General features: G+C 44.5%; 1 protein-coding gene across 1 annotated transcript; it reads right to left on the bottom strand.

Moving 5' to 3' along the window:
* Positions 1 to 3,115: 3,115 nt before the first annotated feature.
* On the bottom strand, positions 3,116 to 5,197 carry LOC143853833 (uncharacterized). Its single transcript, XM_077363550.1, has 4 exons — positions 4,973 to 5,197; positions 4,219 to 4,543; positions 3,694 to 4,136; positions 3,116 to 3,604 (listed from the first exon to the last, which is right to left on the bottom strand). The coding sequence occupies exons 1-4, from the start codon at positions 5,195 to 5,197 to the stop codon at positions 3,140 to 3,142; spliced, it is 1,458 nt and encodes a 485-aa protein (XP_077219665.1). The 3' UTR covers positions 3,116 to 3,139.
* Between the last annotated feature and the right edge of the window lie 12,795 nt (positions 5,198 to 17,992).

Below are 17,992 nucleotides of genomic sequence, written 5' to 3'. Positions count from 1 at the left end.
ATTATTAACAAAGCCGGAGCCAGGTGAGGAGTTATTTCTATATCTCTCCGTTAGCTCCACGGCACTGGCAGCTGTCCTCGTCCGCGAGGAGCACCGCCAGCAAAAACCAATCTATTATGTCAGCAAGGTTCTTCACGACGCAGAAACAAGGTACCAGCGGGTCGAGAAATTGGCTTACGCGCTGGTAATGGCTGCAAGAAAATTAAGACCGTACTTTCAAGCTCATACTGTAAAGGTCTTGACTGACCAGCCGCTCCGGCAAGTACTCCATCGACCAGATATCTCCGGACGACTTGTGAAATGGGCCGTAGAGCTGAGCGAGTTCGACATCCAGTACGCTCCAAGGCCAGCCATCAAGGCCCAAGTACTGGCAGATTTCGTAGCAGAGTGCACCATCCCCCAGCAAGTCGCCGACCCTGAAACGGTACAACTCCCAGTTGCAGAGAAAGCGGTTCCTGACGAATGCATAGCAGAAACTCAGACAGAAATCTTGCAACCCCTGGCAGAGCAGGACTCCATGACCAGCACACCAACTTGGGAAGTATATGTCGATGGTTCTTCAAATAAAAACGGCTGTGGAGCAGGCCTCATCCTCACTGGGCCTGAGGAGTTCACTGCGGATTATGCTCTGAGATTCGGATTCCGCGCGTCCAACAATGAGGCAGAATATGAAGCCCTCCTTGCCGGAATGAACCTAGCAATTCATACCGGCGCCCAGAAATTAAAAGCATACTGCGACTCACAGCTGGTAGCAAATCAGATCCAAGGGGTCTACGAAGCCCGAGATGAGCGTATGGTTAAGTATCTTGCTAAGGTTCATCAACTCTCCAGCCGGTTTGCCAGTTTCGAGGTCATCAGAATACCACGGACAGAAAATGCCAAAGCAGATGTACTGTCGAAGCTGGCTGCTTCTGGATACACCACTCTTGGAAGCATACGTATGGAATTTCTACAAAGATCTAGCATCGAAAGAGAAGCCGCAGATATAATGCAGGTGGAGAACGAGCCGTGCTGGATGGATGAGATCATTCATTACTTACGGGACGCGAAACTCCCCGAAGATAAGAAGGAAGCCCGTAAGGTGATACAGAGAGCCGCCCGATTCTCCCTCAGCGGTGACATTTTGTATAAAAGGTCCTACACTCTCCCGTACCTGAAGTGTCTGGGACCAAGTAACGCCGCGTACGCATTGCAAGAGACTCATGAAGGAATCTGTGGAGAACATCTGGGGGGCAAAGCCCTGGCGATCAAGGTACTCCTCAGGAGATTGTATTGGCCCACCATACGACAAGACGCGCTGAATCTGGTTAAAAAGTGCGAGAAGTGCCAGAAATTCTCCCCCACCATCCACCAGCCTGCTGTGGCGATGGCCCCAATTATCAGTCCACTCCCTTTTGCAGTATGGGGGATGGACATTCTGGGTCCTTTTCCACCGGCTTCCGGAAAGCGCATATTCGTAGTAGTGGCAATCGACTACTTCACCAAGTGGGTGGAGGCAGAACCTCTAGCCCAGATCACTGAGCAGAATATACAGAATTTCTTCTGGAAGGCAGTGGTCTGCAGATTTGGGATTCCCCGTGCCTTAATCACAGATAACGGCAAACAGTTCGACTGCCGGAACTTTCGGAAGTTCTGCTCTGACCTAAAGATTGAACAGAGATTCACTTCGGTTGCTCACCCCCAGACCAATGGGCAAACAGAAGTAACCAATAGGATCTTGCTTCAAGGGATAAAGAAAAGGCTGGATGAAAAGGCTGGCCGATGGGCAGATGAGCTCTACCATGTTCTGTGGGCTTACCGCACCACTCCTCGCACGACGACTGGTGAATCACCATTCAACCTCTCTTTTGGAACTGAAGCCGTGATACCTGTTGATATAGGCACCCCATCTCCCAGAGTCATCAGTTTCCATGAGCAACTGAACAGCGACGGACTCCGCGCCAACCTCGACTTACTAGAAGAAATCCGGGAGGAATCTCGAATCCGGGTCGCCGCTTATAAGCAGAAGGTGTCGAATTATCACGACTCCAAAATCCGCCCCAGAGAATTCAGGACAGGGGATCTGGTCCTGAGAAAGGCAGCCGTCTCCCAGCCGACGAAAGTAGGGAAACTTTCCCCAACTTGGGAGGGACCCTATCGAGTGAAGGAAGTTATCCGGCCAGGAAGCTACAGGCTAGAGACACTGGAGGAGCACCTATTACCTCATGCATGGAACTCCAAAAACCTCAGGAAATATTATCAGTAGTCGAATTATCCGGCGTGAAAAGGTGATCTTGTAAATTTGTATATTTGTTGTTATGAATAAATAATCTTCTTGCAAATTCAGTGTCATTTTTATATCTGGAAACCCAGTTCACAAAATTTGGGTACTCACTGGAAACCCAGTTCTTAAACTTGGGTACGCACTGGAAACCCAGTTCACAAAACTTGGGTACTCATTGGAAACCCAGTTCTTAAACTTGGGTACGCACTGGAAACCCAGTTCTTAAACTTGGGTACGCACTGGAAACCCAGTTCTTAAACTTGGGTACGCACTGGAAACCCAGTTCTTAAACTTGGGTACGCACTGGAAACCCAGTTCACAAAACTTGGGTACTCATTGGAAACCCAGTTCTTAAACTTGGGTACGCACTGGAAACCCAGTTCACAAAACTTGGGTACTCATTGGAAACCCAGTTCTTAAACTTGGGTACGCACTGGAAACCCAGTTCTTAAACTTGGGTACGCACTGGAAACCCAGTTCACAAAACTTGGGTACTCATTGGAAACCCAGTTCTTAAACTTGGGTACGCACTGGAAACCCAGTTCACAAAACTTGGGTACTCACTGGAAACCCAGTTCACAAAACTTGGGTACTCAATGGAAACCCAGTTCACAAAACTTGGGTACTTGTTAAAAGACCAGTTCGTCGCAATTCGACCATCAACGGCCTCACTCACAGGTTATCAAAATAAAAAGACAAAGTCAAGCAAATCACTCAGCTGAGAAGTATCAGAGACAGACAAATTCCATTGATCAGAATATGTGGGGCCTCGAGGGCCATTACAAAATTCACTTTAAACATGCTGGTAAAAGCTGTAGGGTCTCAAGGACCATTACAAAAAGAGGTCAAAACAAAGACAAAAAAAAAAAAAAAAATCTAAGCATCTGGAAGAGAGGTGATGTCAGCAGGAGTATCAGCAGGAGTATCTGGCTCCTCATCAGTAATCTTCGGCCTGGCAGGGAGAGTCATGTTCTGCATCAATAGATTTGGATTGCAGGCCTGGAGCTCCTGGAGGCAGTCGTAGTATCCAAGACTGTAAGCCTCGCTCGACAGGCTGAAAAGTTCAGCCTCCTTTGCCTCTGTGGCCTCTTTTACTGCCTTCTCCTGCCTGTCAGTGGCCCTTCCTCTTTGAGCCTCCATGGCTTCAGCAGCCTTGGCCAGTTTCCTCTTCTCTGCGGCCAGATCTTCTTTTAACAACTTCCTCTCCTCCTCTATTCGCCCGATGCTCGTTTGAAGCTCCTGCACCTCAGCGGCCAACTTTCCGTTCACCTCTTCAGATGAAGTAATGGCTTGGGAGAAGCTCTTACTCTTCTCCTTGAGGTCATTATAGTATAGCAAGATCTGAAGAAAGAACAGAAAGAAACAGGCATCAGTATGGTGAAAGGAAGAAATGGGCAGAAAGTTAGCAAATCGAAGCACTACTTCCTTACCTGGTAAGCGGAGGACAACACAGCCTCCTCTCCTGTAGCTGGCGGCTCGTAAAGGACCTGTTGCTTGTCCTTCTGCAGCAAACACTTGCTCATAAGCTCTGCTGCTACCCGGCTCTCGCCTAAGGCAGTGTCATCCTTCAGAACGGCCCAATTGGGTCGAAAGACTTGCTCACTAATCCCCGCAGGAGGGCGAGCCCCAGAACCGGCTCCGGTAGAAGCACCACCGGACTTAGAAGAGCCACCGCCCTGAGCAAAGGGGCCTATTAGCTTCACCTTAGTCTTGGGCCTCTGGGATGGGGGAGGAATGCCCTGTGACGGGGCCGGACTCCCCAGCACAGTCGCTTTTCTCTTCTGGCGCTCCTGCTGCGCCTGTTGAGCACCTTCTTGTGCCCGCGGTTGAGCTCCCTGCCTGATTTTCTCGACGGTTGATTGTTTCTTCATCTCTGCAAGACAAATGAGCAGCCAACGGTCAGAAGCAAGTATATAAAAAATAAACAGATTGCATAGACAAGTCTAGCTACATACGTCCTGGAGTCGCGGCACTCACGCCCAGCCCGACCAGAATCGCCTCTTCAGAAAACTCCTTACAACGGATGAGGCCCGATTGCTCGATCTCCTTCCGCATCAAGGCGAATGTTATCCTGTCCTCACCTTCGAGGAGCGGCTTTCGACTCAGTTTTGAGGTATCTGGAGTGTCCCACACTAGAGGGACGGACCAGGGCTCACTGGCCTCCTGATCCACAACATAGAAGAATCTATTCTTCCACGAGTGAATCGACGAAGGAATGCCAGTGATTATCTTCCGCTCAGGGCGCTGGCTAATGTAGATCCAGCCCCCTTCTTTATGCTTCTTCAGGTGTGCACAAGCACGGAACAGTGATAAAGTCACACTCCTCTCTAACCGACCGTGGACGAGGTATAAAAACCCAACTAATAATCTCCATGAGTTCGGAGCTACCTGGGCCGGGGCTAGTCCGTAGTAACGTAGCACCACTGAGAAAAAGGGGTGCAACGGAAATCGGAGTCCTGCCCTCAGTGACTCCTCATAAATACAGAGATCCTGGCTCTCGTTGCAGGCTCTGTCTCCCTCTATAGCTGCCCTCAGTTCAAATCTCGGGGGCACGCAGTATTTATCCCTGATATCTCCCAGCATAGACCTGGTGAGGTAGTTCTCCTCGACTAGAGCTCGCAAGTTGTATTTTGGATCGGCATCCATCCGCGCTCTAGCGATCACCTCCACCGCCCGGCCAGGATGGAATGTTGTGGACGCTTCATTAACGTCGCTCTCAACACTCCCTCCTGCTTGCGGGAGACTGCCAGTCAAGGGAGGAGTGGCATTCAGATCTAAGAACACTTCATCCCTATCCCCTCCGTCGTCACTATCTACAAGGTCTATCCTATCAGACGGACTAGCCAAAAAAGGCTCCTGAGGCATCCTAAACTCCGAAATACTGCTAGTGGAGGACCCCGTACCGGTCTCGGAATTGGAAGTACTACCAGACATAGTAAAAGGAAGGGCTGAGAGGAATACCGGTGAGTGGAGCCCTTAACAGATCTTGGAACGCGACTGCGAGCTACGAACTGCGAACTGCGATCTGCAATCTGTGGACTGCGAGCTGCGAACTGAGAAGTGGAAACTCCCAGAGCAAGAAGAGGAAAAAGATGAAAGGTAAAAAGTAAAAAGTGAAGGGGGGTAAACCTCCTTATATAGTTTTTCAGAGGCGGTGGGGTAATAAATGCGATGCACGCATCTCGAGGCCATCCGGATTGCGCCACGTGTCCCCTATTTATGACGGACACATTCTCCCACCATCAATACGATCAAGCACGCGCGTAAACATTCACGTCCCAAAGATGGATCTCCGCACTCCGCACTCCGCACTCCGCACTCCGCACTCCGCACTCCGCACTCGGCATTCAGTCCGGAAAAAACCGTACTGGATATAACGCGTTCTCACAAGACGACAAAAATCAGTCCGGTCCGCACCGAACTGGCCGCTAGAAGACAAAATTCAGTCCGGAAAAAACCGTACTGGATATAACGCGTTCTCACAAGACGACAAAAATCAGTCCGGTACGCACCGAACTGGCCGCTAGAAGACAAAATTCAGTCCGGAAAAAACCGTACTGGATATAACGCGTTCTCACAAGACGACAAAAATCAGTCCGGTCCGCACCGAACTGGCCGCTAGAAGACAAAATTCAGTCCGGAAAAAACCGTACTGGATATAACGCGTTCTCACAAGACGACAAAAATCAGTCCGGTCCGCACCGAACTGGCCGCTAGAAGACAAAATTCAGTCCGGAAAAAACCGTACTGAATATAACGCGTTCTCACAAGACGACAAAAACCAGTCCGGTTGAAGCCGTACTCCGGACTGCGAACTCCCAACTCCGGACTCCGGACTGCGAACTCCGGACTGGATATTTGACTCTGTGTTGCGCCAGGAGCCAGTCCGGTTGAAGCTGTACTCCGGACTGCGAACTCCCAACTCCGGACTCCGGACTGCGAACTCCGGACTGCGAACTCCGGACTGCGAACTCCGGACTGGATATTTGACTCTGTGTTGCGCCAGGAGCCAGTCCGGTTGAAGCCGTACTCCGGACTGCGAACTCCCGACTCCGGACTCCGGACTGCGAACTCCGGACTGGATATTTGACTCTGTGTTGCGCCAGGAGCCAGTCCGGTTGAAGCCGTACTCCGGACTGCGAACTCCGGACTCCGGACTCCGGACTGCGAACTCCGGACTGGATATTTGACTCTGTGATGCGCCAGAAGCCAGTCCGGTTGAAGCCGTACTCCGGACGCCGGACTGCGAACTCCGAACTCCGAAATCCGGACTGCGAACTCCGGACTCCGTGCTAAATTCTTCGATTCACCCCCGAACAACGTCTCCCCATCCAGAAAAACGAGTGATCACACTTTCCCAAGTCCTTCAATGACTTGGAAAACTGGGGGGCAACTGATGGGGTGTGAAAACACCAGCCTCTCACAGGCTGCCACCTGTCCCAGAGTAGGTGAGACTCAGCCTCTCACAGGCTGCCACCTGTTCAGAGTTGGTGAGATCCAGCCTCTCACAGGCTGCCACCTGTCCCAAAGTAGGTGAGACCCAGCCTCTCACAGGCTGCCACCTGTCCCAGAGTAGGTGAGACTCAGCCTCTCACAGGCTGCCACCTGTTCAGAGTAGGTGAGATCCAGCCTCTCACAGGCCGCCACCTGTCCTGGACACCTGTCCAGGACACCTCAACAGATTTTCCCTATAAATAGGGGACTAAAGCTCAGACTAATGGGTAATGCGAAAATTCCTTCTCCCTAAACTCTTAAGACATCTCCCCTTCACTCCTGCTCATACTGACTTGAGTGTCGAAGGGCCAATCCGGAGTAAAACCCGGTCTGGTCTTCTGACCTCGCTTGCCTTGTGCAGGACTAAGCACTCACCGCAGGACTCATATTCAACCGCCCTCGTCGCTCGCTCTCAGCTCTTACGCCACTGCTGTACCTGTTACCAATTTTAGGTCTAACAGGTGGCATTCGGTTTATCAAGTATGCTGCTGTCAACACTCATTTCCTATCAATTATCCCCCCTATTTTGTATTCTCCATACGCCTCTCAATACCTAATAAGCTAATATTCCATGAAAAAAAATACTTTTATGGTTGCCAAATGGCCATGAACTTTTTTCTTGTTTAGAAGCATGATTTTATTTATTTATGGTAAGCCTGGCTGTGTAATCATGGGCATCTACTATAACTCGTGCTTATTTATCTTTTTATTTAGTTAAGAATTTCATTTACAGATCGGATGGGCCATCACAGAGCACGTTAGGGGCCGTAGGTCTGAACTCAAATGCAGATCTCAGTTCCAAGATTGAGGCGTTACAAAAATCAACGGTCTAAAAGACATCTTTAGAACTTCTTTTTTATTATTATTATTATTTTGAAATGGCAATATATTGAGAAAGGAAACCGAGATGGTCCACCGAAATACAAAGAGGAAAAACATAAAAGATCAAAAGGTATAGAATCATCCTATGATGGTGCAAGTATTTTAATAAGAAAAATCTCAGTGGAGCCCACTGAGATTATGGATTCTTGATTTTATGATCATCCTCTGTTTTAATAAGAAAAACATAGGATGATCATAAAATATAAAAAAAAAACTTTGCATTTAATTACGTGCTTGGACACTATAAAAATTCCCAAAATCTATACAAAATTCAGGAGATTTTATATGCTGTGTGGCCGTATAGTCTAGTATCTTTCAAAAAATATAGTACTAAACACTTCATAGGATGATCCAAACTGTTCATTTGTTGGGCCACAGCATAAATGGGTTGTGCTACAAAAATCATTTTTATAGGATAATCCTAACCCTTCGATCTATAGAGGTTTCCACAATGTGCAGTCCCTCTGTAGATCGGAGGGTTAGGATTATCCTATGGAAATTATTTTTGGGGAACATCCTATTTACACTGTGGCCAACAAATGAATGGTTTTGAAAATACAAAACTATATGAAACTCAATTTGGACTTAATTTTTACGCTATTTTACCAAACTTGAAATCAAAGTACACGTGTTGACATGTGGGACCACCGGACAGTCAGTGTTGTCATGAGTATGACTTCATGAGTACGAAGGGCATTAAATATAGCACATGGAGAATGTAGCGTATGTATTTGTAGGTCCCACATTCAGAAATATGCTTCGCGAATATAATCCCTGCCACTTTTGCTTTATCAAAAGTGGTTTTTTTAATTATAGGGAAGTGATATATTTGGCCCCTTGTCTTCCTCGGGCCAGCCCCTTATAGTGCACTCCTTTACCCTACAGGGGGTGCACCAGGGAAGAAAAAAGGGACGTATAAATAATTCCCTAATTAAGATGGTAAATTCTTGTTAGGATAACAGAATTGATTTTGATTAGGAGTCCTATGGGGTTGATTTTTCAGCTTCAAAAATGTTGGACTAGGGTTTGAATAGATTTTGTTGTAGAGTTTGAATACGATAGAAACTATTTAGGTACACGTTAAGGGGAAAACTTTATAAATATGTGGCCCGGTGGTGTGTTAAAGGAGGTCATTCATTGAATAAAATCTAAGTTTTTTATTTCTTCCATTTTGGATGCAAATAGAAGTGTAACTTGGGTCGGGTTGGGTTAAGCTTTTGCAAAAAATGAATTGGAATCGACCCGAACCCAGCCCCATTTTATGGTAAAAGCTCAACCCAAATTCCCAAAAACCGATTGTAGTCTCACCCCTATGACAACGATCTTACCTTTGGTTCATGACATAGTTCACTAAACTTTTTTTAATAAGTCAGAGATACATAAAATACAATAAATAAATGTTCAAATCCAGAAGACATCTTTTCTCAGGAATGTCGATTAGAGGAATGCTAAATTGAGGAGTGCCTTCAAACCCGGCTCGACTCGAGATTCAAGCGGGCTTTTGGATTGCAGACCCGCCTCGACCCGAAACCCAAGAAATATGAACCCAACCCAAGCTATTTTCGGGTCGGGTCGATGCGGGTCGGGTTTTACCCGACCCAAGTTGCAGCCCTAGTGAAAATGGCAAAACTATCATCCCATGCGATGTGGCATATGGGGATTTGTTATGTTACACTCTCAGTTCCACTCTATCTCCATAGCATCACTCTATAGATTTTTTTAAAAATAAATCCCTCTCAACAAATCCCCCAAATATGCTAAGGGAATGTCATCTCCCCCCCCCCCCCCCCCCCCCTCTCTCTCTCTCTCTCTCAACAAATCCCCCAAATATGCTAAGGGAATGTCATCTCTCTCTCTCTCTCTCTCTCTCTCTCTCTCACACACACACACACACACACACACACAAACACTACGGGCCCACTTCATTGGACAATCCAAACTGTTCATTTGTTGAGCCACGACATAAATAGGTTGCACTACGCAAATCATATCCATAGGATGATCCTAAGATCCTATTAGGATCATCCTATGGAGATGATTTACATGTTGCAGAAGATGAGGTGTAAATAGTGAACCCGCTGCATCGAAATATGAGGTGTAAATTGTGGGCTCCACCTTATGCATGGTTTAGGGGAAGATGGTTAGCCCCACCTATCAATACATGAAGTGCAAAATGGTGGGCCCAACATGCTATAACAACCATTTTTGCCCCCCCCCCCCCCCCCCCAGCAGATTCCTGGCTCCACCCCTGCGCCTAACCCCCAATCCTTCTAACCTTATTTTCCAAATCAGGCTGGGTTGGGTCCGGTTGGCCCAAGGAAAAACTAAAAAAATATAATCCTAAAATTTTAAATTTCAGAATAAAATTATGGAGACCCTAATCCAACCCGAAATTAAATTGGGATGACTTTTCTCAACCCTAACCCAACTCAATTTGAGGAAATGCCAACCCAATTTTCAATGGCAAAAACTGAAATTTCGGAAAATTCGGTTTCGGTCCCCACCGAAATCCAAAATTTCGGATTACGGTCGAAATTTAAAACCATGGTCATGAGTATGAAGGGGATAAAATATAGCACATGGAGAATGTAGCCTATGTATTATTGTAGGTCCGGCATTCAGAAAGATGTTTCGCGGATATAGATCACCAAGAATGTTCTGCTTTATCAAAAGTGGTTTTTTAAGGGAAATGTTATCAGCACTACTGTATTTTGATCACTTTATTTAAAGTATGGTATGGCCCGCACTATAGGATGATCCAAACCGTCCATTAGATGGGTCACAGCCTAAATAGGTTGTGACCCAAAAATCATTTTCAGCTGTTGATCCTAACCCTCCGATCTATAGAGGGTTAGGATCAACCTATGGAAGTGGATCCCTTTACAGATCGGAGGGCTAGGACGGCTTGGATCATTCTATGGTGCGGGCCATACCGTACTTTTAATAAAGTGAGGAGTGTGATCATCAAAATACATTAGTGCTGATGACATTTCCCTTTTTTAATTATAGGGAAGTGATATATTTGCCCCCTTGTCTTCCTCGGGCCAACCCTCCTTTACCCTAAAGGGGGTGGGCCAGGGAAGAATAAAGGGGCGCATATATATTTCCCTAATTAAAATGGTAAATTCTTGTTAGGATAACACATTGCCGTTGAGAATTGATTTTGATTAGGAGTCCTATTAAGAGTGCTATTGGGTTGAGTTTTCAGCTTGAAAAATATTGGACGTAGGGTTTGAATAGATTTGGTTGTAGAGTTTGAATAGGATAGAAACTATTAGCTACAAGTTAAGGGGAAAACTTTATAAAATCTAAGTTTATTTATATCTTCCCTAATGGATGCAATATAGGGGTGCAACTTGGGTCGGGTTAAGCTTTTGCTAAAATAATGTATAGGAATCAATCCAAACCCAGCCCCATTTTATGGTAAAAGCTCAACCCAACTTCCCAAAAACCGATCCGAGTTTCACCGCTATGACAACGATCTTACCTTTGGTTCATGACTTAGTTCACTAACCTTTTTTTAATAAGTCAGAGATACATACAATAAATAAATGTTCAAATCCAGAAGAAATCTTTCTCAGGCACAAAAAACTGTAGGCTCTATCGATTATATTCTATTAGATGAATGCTAAATTGAGGGGTGGTTTGCAGAAATTGGATGAAAGGCTGCCCCAATTGGTTGAATGTCACCGAAGGGCGCCCCCTTCAGTTTAGCATTCCTCTTGAAATGATTTTTATTTTAAAAAATAAAATCAGTGGAGGATTACTAATGCATGTCTTTTCTTTAAATGGCATAAAATAAATAGTTTCATAATTTGGAAGGAACTTTGAATACTCAAACTTCTCATTGATTATTGCTCTGTAGTGGCTCGTAAGTTTATTCTCACATTGGTTGAGTTTGATTATCTGGAGATTGAAATGCCTTTGTCCATCGGAAGGAAGAGAATGGGATTAGTTTGCCCTGCTGAGCTTTCAAGCAGCGGCATCAGATGCCACCCACCTCCCGAACTTGCTTCACGAGCCGGTGGTTCCATTCGCTGTTGTGGGAGTGAAACTGACGGGTGTTCATTTGCTGCCCGAAAAAAGCAAAAAGGAACATGACCTCCGATATGATGAACGGAATAGAACCATATCGAGGTCCTAATTGTACGACTTTGGTATGATGTTCTTCCAACGTGGATTCACGTAGAACATCGCGCCACCATACGAACATGGTCCGGAGAAATGATTGAAGAGAGTAGGGCTTATGGCCAATACCCCTCCTCAGCAGGTGGACGTTCCATTTCGAATAAGATTTTTGAATAGAACCATATAGAAAGATTAGATGTCCTACTGAGGCGCTACTCAGCCCTGCTGAAAAACCCTGCTTTCTTTACAATTACAAAAAAAAGGCGTGGGAGGACGTTGCAGATGTCCGGGACGGACACAACTTCTTCTAACGCTAGAAGACCACAGGAAGACACCCGGAACCAACACAATTCATGAAAGAAGCACACTGGGCGGGCGTGCTTCGACCGTGTCTCCAGGGAACAGTTGAATGTAGATATCATGAACGCGAGGTGCAGGATACCAGGCTGATAAACCTGGGCAACCACTCCCCTATGCACCCGAATCAGACAACGGGCTGGTCTTGTAAAATAAATCAGAGAGAGCTTTTTAATACCGGCTACTCCTACCTAATAGCAAAGATAGGAAACAACCTTCTGTCCATAGGTAACAGGTCTCTGTTCCGGTCGAGGAAAGCATCTTCGCTCCCCAGCCGCCTCGGGCGCACTTACCGGCCAAGCTCACGGGTCACGTGTAGGGCAACCATTTGACACAAGCAACCAATATCAAATATATGCTGCAAATCTCAGTCTTTTTATCTGGTATGGCTTAAAATTTTGAAGATGAAATCCACACTCAGATTTTGAAAAGGACACTCCTCACTTTGTCAAGTATCCCCAGTAACTAATCAAGGAAACATAAACTCAATAGAGGAGTGTCACTGTCATAAATTGAATAAAGCAAATTAGAAAAAAAAAAGCATATTTGTTTTGCTCTGTTATGAGGACAAATGCTTAAAAAGAGGCTCTTACCTAACAGCCACTGTGCCACATGACATGTTCTTACACCAAGAAAAGATAAAGAGCATTGGTTTTTGAAAGTGGGTCACCTCATGATAGTCTACAAGATCAACGGCCTTGATTACACATATATATGTCCCCATGCGAGACCCAAAAACTGATAGGATTGATCTTAGTGTGATACTGTTATTGATAGTCTAGTTATAAAACCACTTCTTTTTTTTCTTTTACTGTTATTGATAGTCTAGTTTTAAACACTAGCTTCTCCTTTCTCACTATATATCTTCAAACACATGTCCATAAACAAGTACAATAATTTGGAGGGTGGTCCATCCATGGGCCCATCATAATAAAGCCCCAACCTATAAAGAAATCAATCAAAAAAGCCTACAGGTAGATCAAAACAAAAGTTTTCAATGGCTCCACCTTCACAACTGAGTGTACGTAAAGAAACAACCCACTTTACTCCAACAATTTCGACCCTTGATTAGTGCACCATTGAGAAGTAACTATTCATAGCAAATTCTAAAAATACAAGTGGGGCCTGCATATTTGGATGGTCTAAACTCTAAACCATTCATTTAAGCCATGTTTGGCCGACATGAAAGGTTCTTTTCCATGGAATATTAGTTTATCAAATGTTGGGATAGGTGCAAGGAGATGGCAGAGGGAGAGACTTGAGAGTGCAGAAGTGAAGAGAGGGTGAGAAATGTCTGAAAAATAGGAAAAGAAAAGGTTTACTCAAAACTCTATTTTGAATGGGGTTTTTGTTTTTGCTATTTTCCAGCGACTTTTCACTGTCTCTTCGTTCGTCCCCTCTCAGTCCACTCCCTATCCCACTCTCCCTACCCCCCGGGGCATGTTTGGCTACAGTGAATTTATTTTTCTTGGAATATTAGCTTATCCAATGGCGAGGTGGGTGGGAGAGGAATAGACACGAGAGGAGTGAGGAGAGGGTAAGAAAAGCCAAAAAAAAAAAAAAACAAGGAAACAAAAAACTGCACCCAAAATAAGATTTGAGTTTTTCTCTCTCTTTTTTAAGCCACTTCTCACCCTCTGTTCATTCTTGCCCTCTCAAGTCTGTCCTTCGCCCACCCGCCATACCCCTTTTTCATGTTAGAATATGTGAGATCACATAAGATCTCATTGGTGGATTGTGTGGAGATCTCACCTTGGATCATCTTATTATACTAGGCAAGTTGGCTAGTACAGGTAACCTAGATAGATTAAGAAACTAGATTTGATTAGTAATTAGGTTGGAATATTCTACACATATCTCCTTCCATAGTTATCTTGATTTACTTCTATGTTTATCATGTAAGTGCTCTATTAAGCACACCTTGAGCTTATTGTAAAACATCCAAGAATTAGTGAAATCTCCTAAATTTATCATGGTATTAGAGCGGGTTGATCCGACTCGGGCTTGAGAACAACCTTAGGGATCTCATCTTCCCCGTCCACCCGGCAACCATCTTTCCCAAGTTTGCTTTGTTGCTCATTTTTTTTATTCCTGTTTTCCACCTCGTAGTTTTGTTGCCCTATGCATCCACAACTATATCTCAAGTCAAGCTCCTTTACAAACCCCTTTTGTTGCTTCTCCATCTCTATCACATCGTTGCTTGCACTATTTCCATATTCGTTTGAGTCTGCCCACTCATGTAGTTACACTGATAAAAACAGTAACATTAGCAAGAGGGTGGCTGCATATATACATAGAAGATCGAAGGATGAAATTAGCACCCCTCCTTTTTACTCTTTATACACCCCCTCTTCCTTATTCTCTTTCCTGTTGTTGATTTGTGACTACCTACCTGTCCAATATGCCTTGGGTTACTAATCCAGTTGCAAATACAACCATCCACTTCTCTGAGTAATTTCACATCCAAAAATTGATATTTGCATCATCTTTTTAATGCCCTGCCCATTTTTTTTTTTTTTATGACATTTGTCGTCATCGTTTTTGCTGCCAATTGCCGCTGATTTCTTTGTTTTTTTTTTTCTCATCTTTGTTGCCCATTCTGGCATTGGTCCATAGAGACCCATTTCTTGCCCATTCCGACATTGGTTCATAGTGACCATTTTCTTGCCCATTCCGGCATTGGTCCATAGTGACCAATTTCTTGCCCATTCCAGCATTGGTCCGTAGTGACTCCTTACTTTTCACCCATTGAGGCTTGAGGCTTGAGTCTTGCCTAACTCATTGAGGCTATGATTTGTTCTGATCCATCTCTTCGTGACCTGCATCTTTTTCGGCAGTATAAATTCGGCAACAACAACAGTCAACATAGCATATTCATCATCAAACTTCGGCAGTACGAGTCAAATCAAAAGATTCCATTTTCTTATGGGGAGAAAAAAAATTCTTATTGGGGAATTTCATTGTAATCAAACGTATGTAGATTTTTCAATCCACATACGTTTCATGGGGCATGTTAGAATATGTGAGATCTCATAAGATCTCATTGGTGGATTGTGTGGAGATCTCACCGTTGGATCATCTTATTATACTAGGCTAGTATAAGTTGGCTAGTAGAGGTAACCTAGATAAATTAGGAAACTAGATTTGATTAGTAATTAGGTTAGAATATTCTACACATTTCTCTTTCCATAGTTATCTTGATTTACTTCTATGTTTATCATGTAAGTGCTCTATATAAGCAAACCTTGAGATTATTGTAAAACATCCAAGAATTAGTGAAATCTCCTAAATTTATCATTTCACAACTTGAGGGACAAATCTACCATGAAAAAAATGTATAGTTACCAAACATGGCATAGGTAAACTAATGTCATGGAAATTTTTTATCTTTGGGAAACATGGCCTTAGTGTTCTCCATTGTGCGTGAAAAATCGTCTCCATAGAAAGATCATAACCTTTCGATTTGCAGAGACTTCAATACCCATTTATTGAACTTTGGGAAAAATACATACACACCCCCTCTAGTTTCTAACACATTCAACTGTAACCCTAACTTTCAAAATGTAAAACGTGACAAGTACACCCCCTGAAGCTTTCTTAACGTGACGGAGTAAACAGCGAGGTGGAAATGACCAAAATGCCCTCATCTTCCCCAACTGAAAATTAGGTGTTCAGACTTGAAAACTGAAAATTAGGGTTTGATTCAAACCCTTGTTTATTTATCAACATAAACCCTCGATTTAGGGGTTTTATTTGTCTTCATTCACACCATTATCATGATTTGCACATAAACCCTAATATTTTAAGGCTCTTTTTTTTATCAATGTTTTTTTCTTGAAATGTGGGTTTGATGTAGCCATGCGGTGGGGTTTTATTGTCTGCGATGGAGGTGACTGCGGTGGCAGGAGATGGCGATAACAGCGGTGGGAAATGGCATAACCCTAATCCCTCTGCAGATGAGGGTATTTTTGTCCTCAAAATATTAACCACGGTTAGTTTCAGTCTTTCAGTCTGGTTAAACTGACGGACCGTTGATGGAGCACGTTTTGAAATCTCAGGGGGTGTACTTGTCACGTTTTGAAAGTCAGGGTTGGAGTTGAATGTGTCAGAAACTAGAGTGGGTGTAAATGTAATTTTCCCTTCAACTTTTTGTGCCCTTCATTTTATGACGACTAAATCTGACAGTTAGATCATCCTATCTAAGGTGGGATCAACAAATTGATGGTTTAGACCATCAAATATGTCGGCCGTACTTTTTCAGCCAGCATTTCCTTAGAAAAATACTCTCGCACATCATATAATTCCTCTATAAAACCTACTACATAATTTTTTTTTTTATAAATTCTGTTTCAAAAGTTTAAGACTTCTGATAGACACCAACTAAGTTTTGGAACACAACTTGGGCCAGGTTAAGGTCAACCCTAGCCCAACCGGCTGAGGTATCATTGCCAACCTGAGCCTCAGGTCGAGTAGGGCCAGGTCAACCCTAGCCCAACCGGCTGAGGTATCATTGCCAACCTGAGCCTCAGGTCGAGTAGGGCCAACCCTAACCCAACCTGCCTAACCCAATCCTTCTAACTTGATTTTCCAAATCAGGTTAGGTTGGGTTGGGTCCGGTTGGCCCAAGGAAAAACTAAAAAAGTATAACCCTAAAATTTTTAAAAATCAAAATAAAATTATGGAGACCCTAATCCAACCCGAAATTAAATTGGGATGACTTTTCTCAACTCTAACCCAACCCAATTTGAGGAAATGCCAACCCAACCTGAGCTGAAATCGGTCGAGGTGTCACACGGGCTGGCACAGCTCAGAAAATAGTGACCCAAATGGGCCGCGGGCCAGGCACGTCACAGCACGTTTCTCTCAAAGTCCGGGCTGGCACAGATCACGAATTCTGAAATGTAGGCCCGGCCCATGGCCCAATTGAGTCGTGCTGCGGTGGTCCGGTCCACCACTGTAGCAAAAAGTCCGGGCGAGAAATCGGTTGACTGGTTTGGGTTGAGCCCGGCACCTCTAATTAAGATGGGCCAGATGGGTCTGTGATGGCAACGAGTCAATAGATTTCCTGCTTGCTAAGTTGCCTATTATAGCTTCTTCTAATTTGAAGCCCCACCACAAAACAGTCCTCTTTCCACTTTCCAGCTCCAAAGTAGTGAAAGAAAATGAAAGGCACAGAAGAAAAGGAGTCTCAATATTCCCCACCACATTAGCAGCTGGGACCCACTACATCCCTTTCAATCATCTCTTATTTGCTGGTGTCTCCTCCCTCAAAACCATTACAAAATTGGCTCAACTAATGGGTCCCACATCAATCCAACGAAGTCGGCAATATCAGATATATGGTGATATTTGAAGTCACGGGGCACTAGGGAGTGCTTGACAGCAGCTGAACCGTCCATTTCATAGACATTGCTTTGGATCTATTATGGCCCCCACATTAATCCAACGGTTCAAATTCAAATAAAAGCTTATTAATTAACATTAAAATTGCATAATTAACATCAAATGAACGGCCTGGATCTGTCAAAGGAGGACCACCCAATGAACGGTCCGTGGTCTCACTCAACTGGGACCTACCAGAGCAATCACAGAACGCATTTTCCGGTGGGCGAACACGAGTCCACTATGACTCTTGTCGAAACAGAACAAAAAGAACCAGAAACCCAAAAGACGAAAACGCCCTCGAGACAAAAAAAAAAAAAGGCCTGACTCAGCTCCCCTCAAATTCGAAAAAATAAATAGGGAAGAGATATATTCTCCCCCCCTTTTAACTTCAGACATCCCCTCTATTGTCGTTTTATACTAAATGGGGCTGCGCCAATTAAAAATTGGGGTGACTATATCAATTCACAATAAATATAATCACAC

The sequence above is a fragment of the Tasmannia lanceolata genome, unplaced genomic scaffold (assembly GCF_043159265.1).
Source record: "Tasmannia lanceolata isolate RefF3 unplaced genomic scaffold, GAP_Taslan_0.1 ptg000020l, whole genome shotgun sequence".
Classification (NCBI taxonomy): domain Eukaryota; kingdom Viridiplantae; phylum Streptophyta; class Magnoliopsida; order Canellales; family Winteraceae; genus Tasmannia; species Tasmannia lanceolata.
The sequence above is the reverse complement of the archived record's forward strand: the minus strand, read 5'-3'. Positions and strand labels throughout refer to the sequence as shown.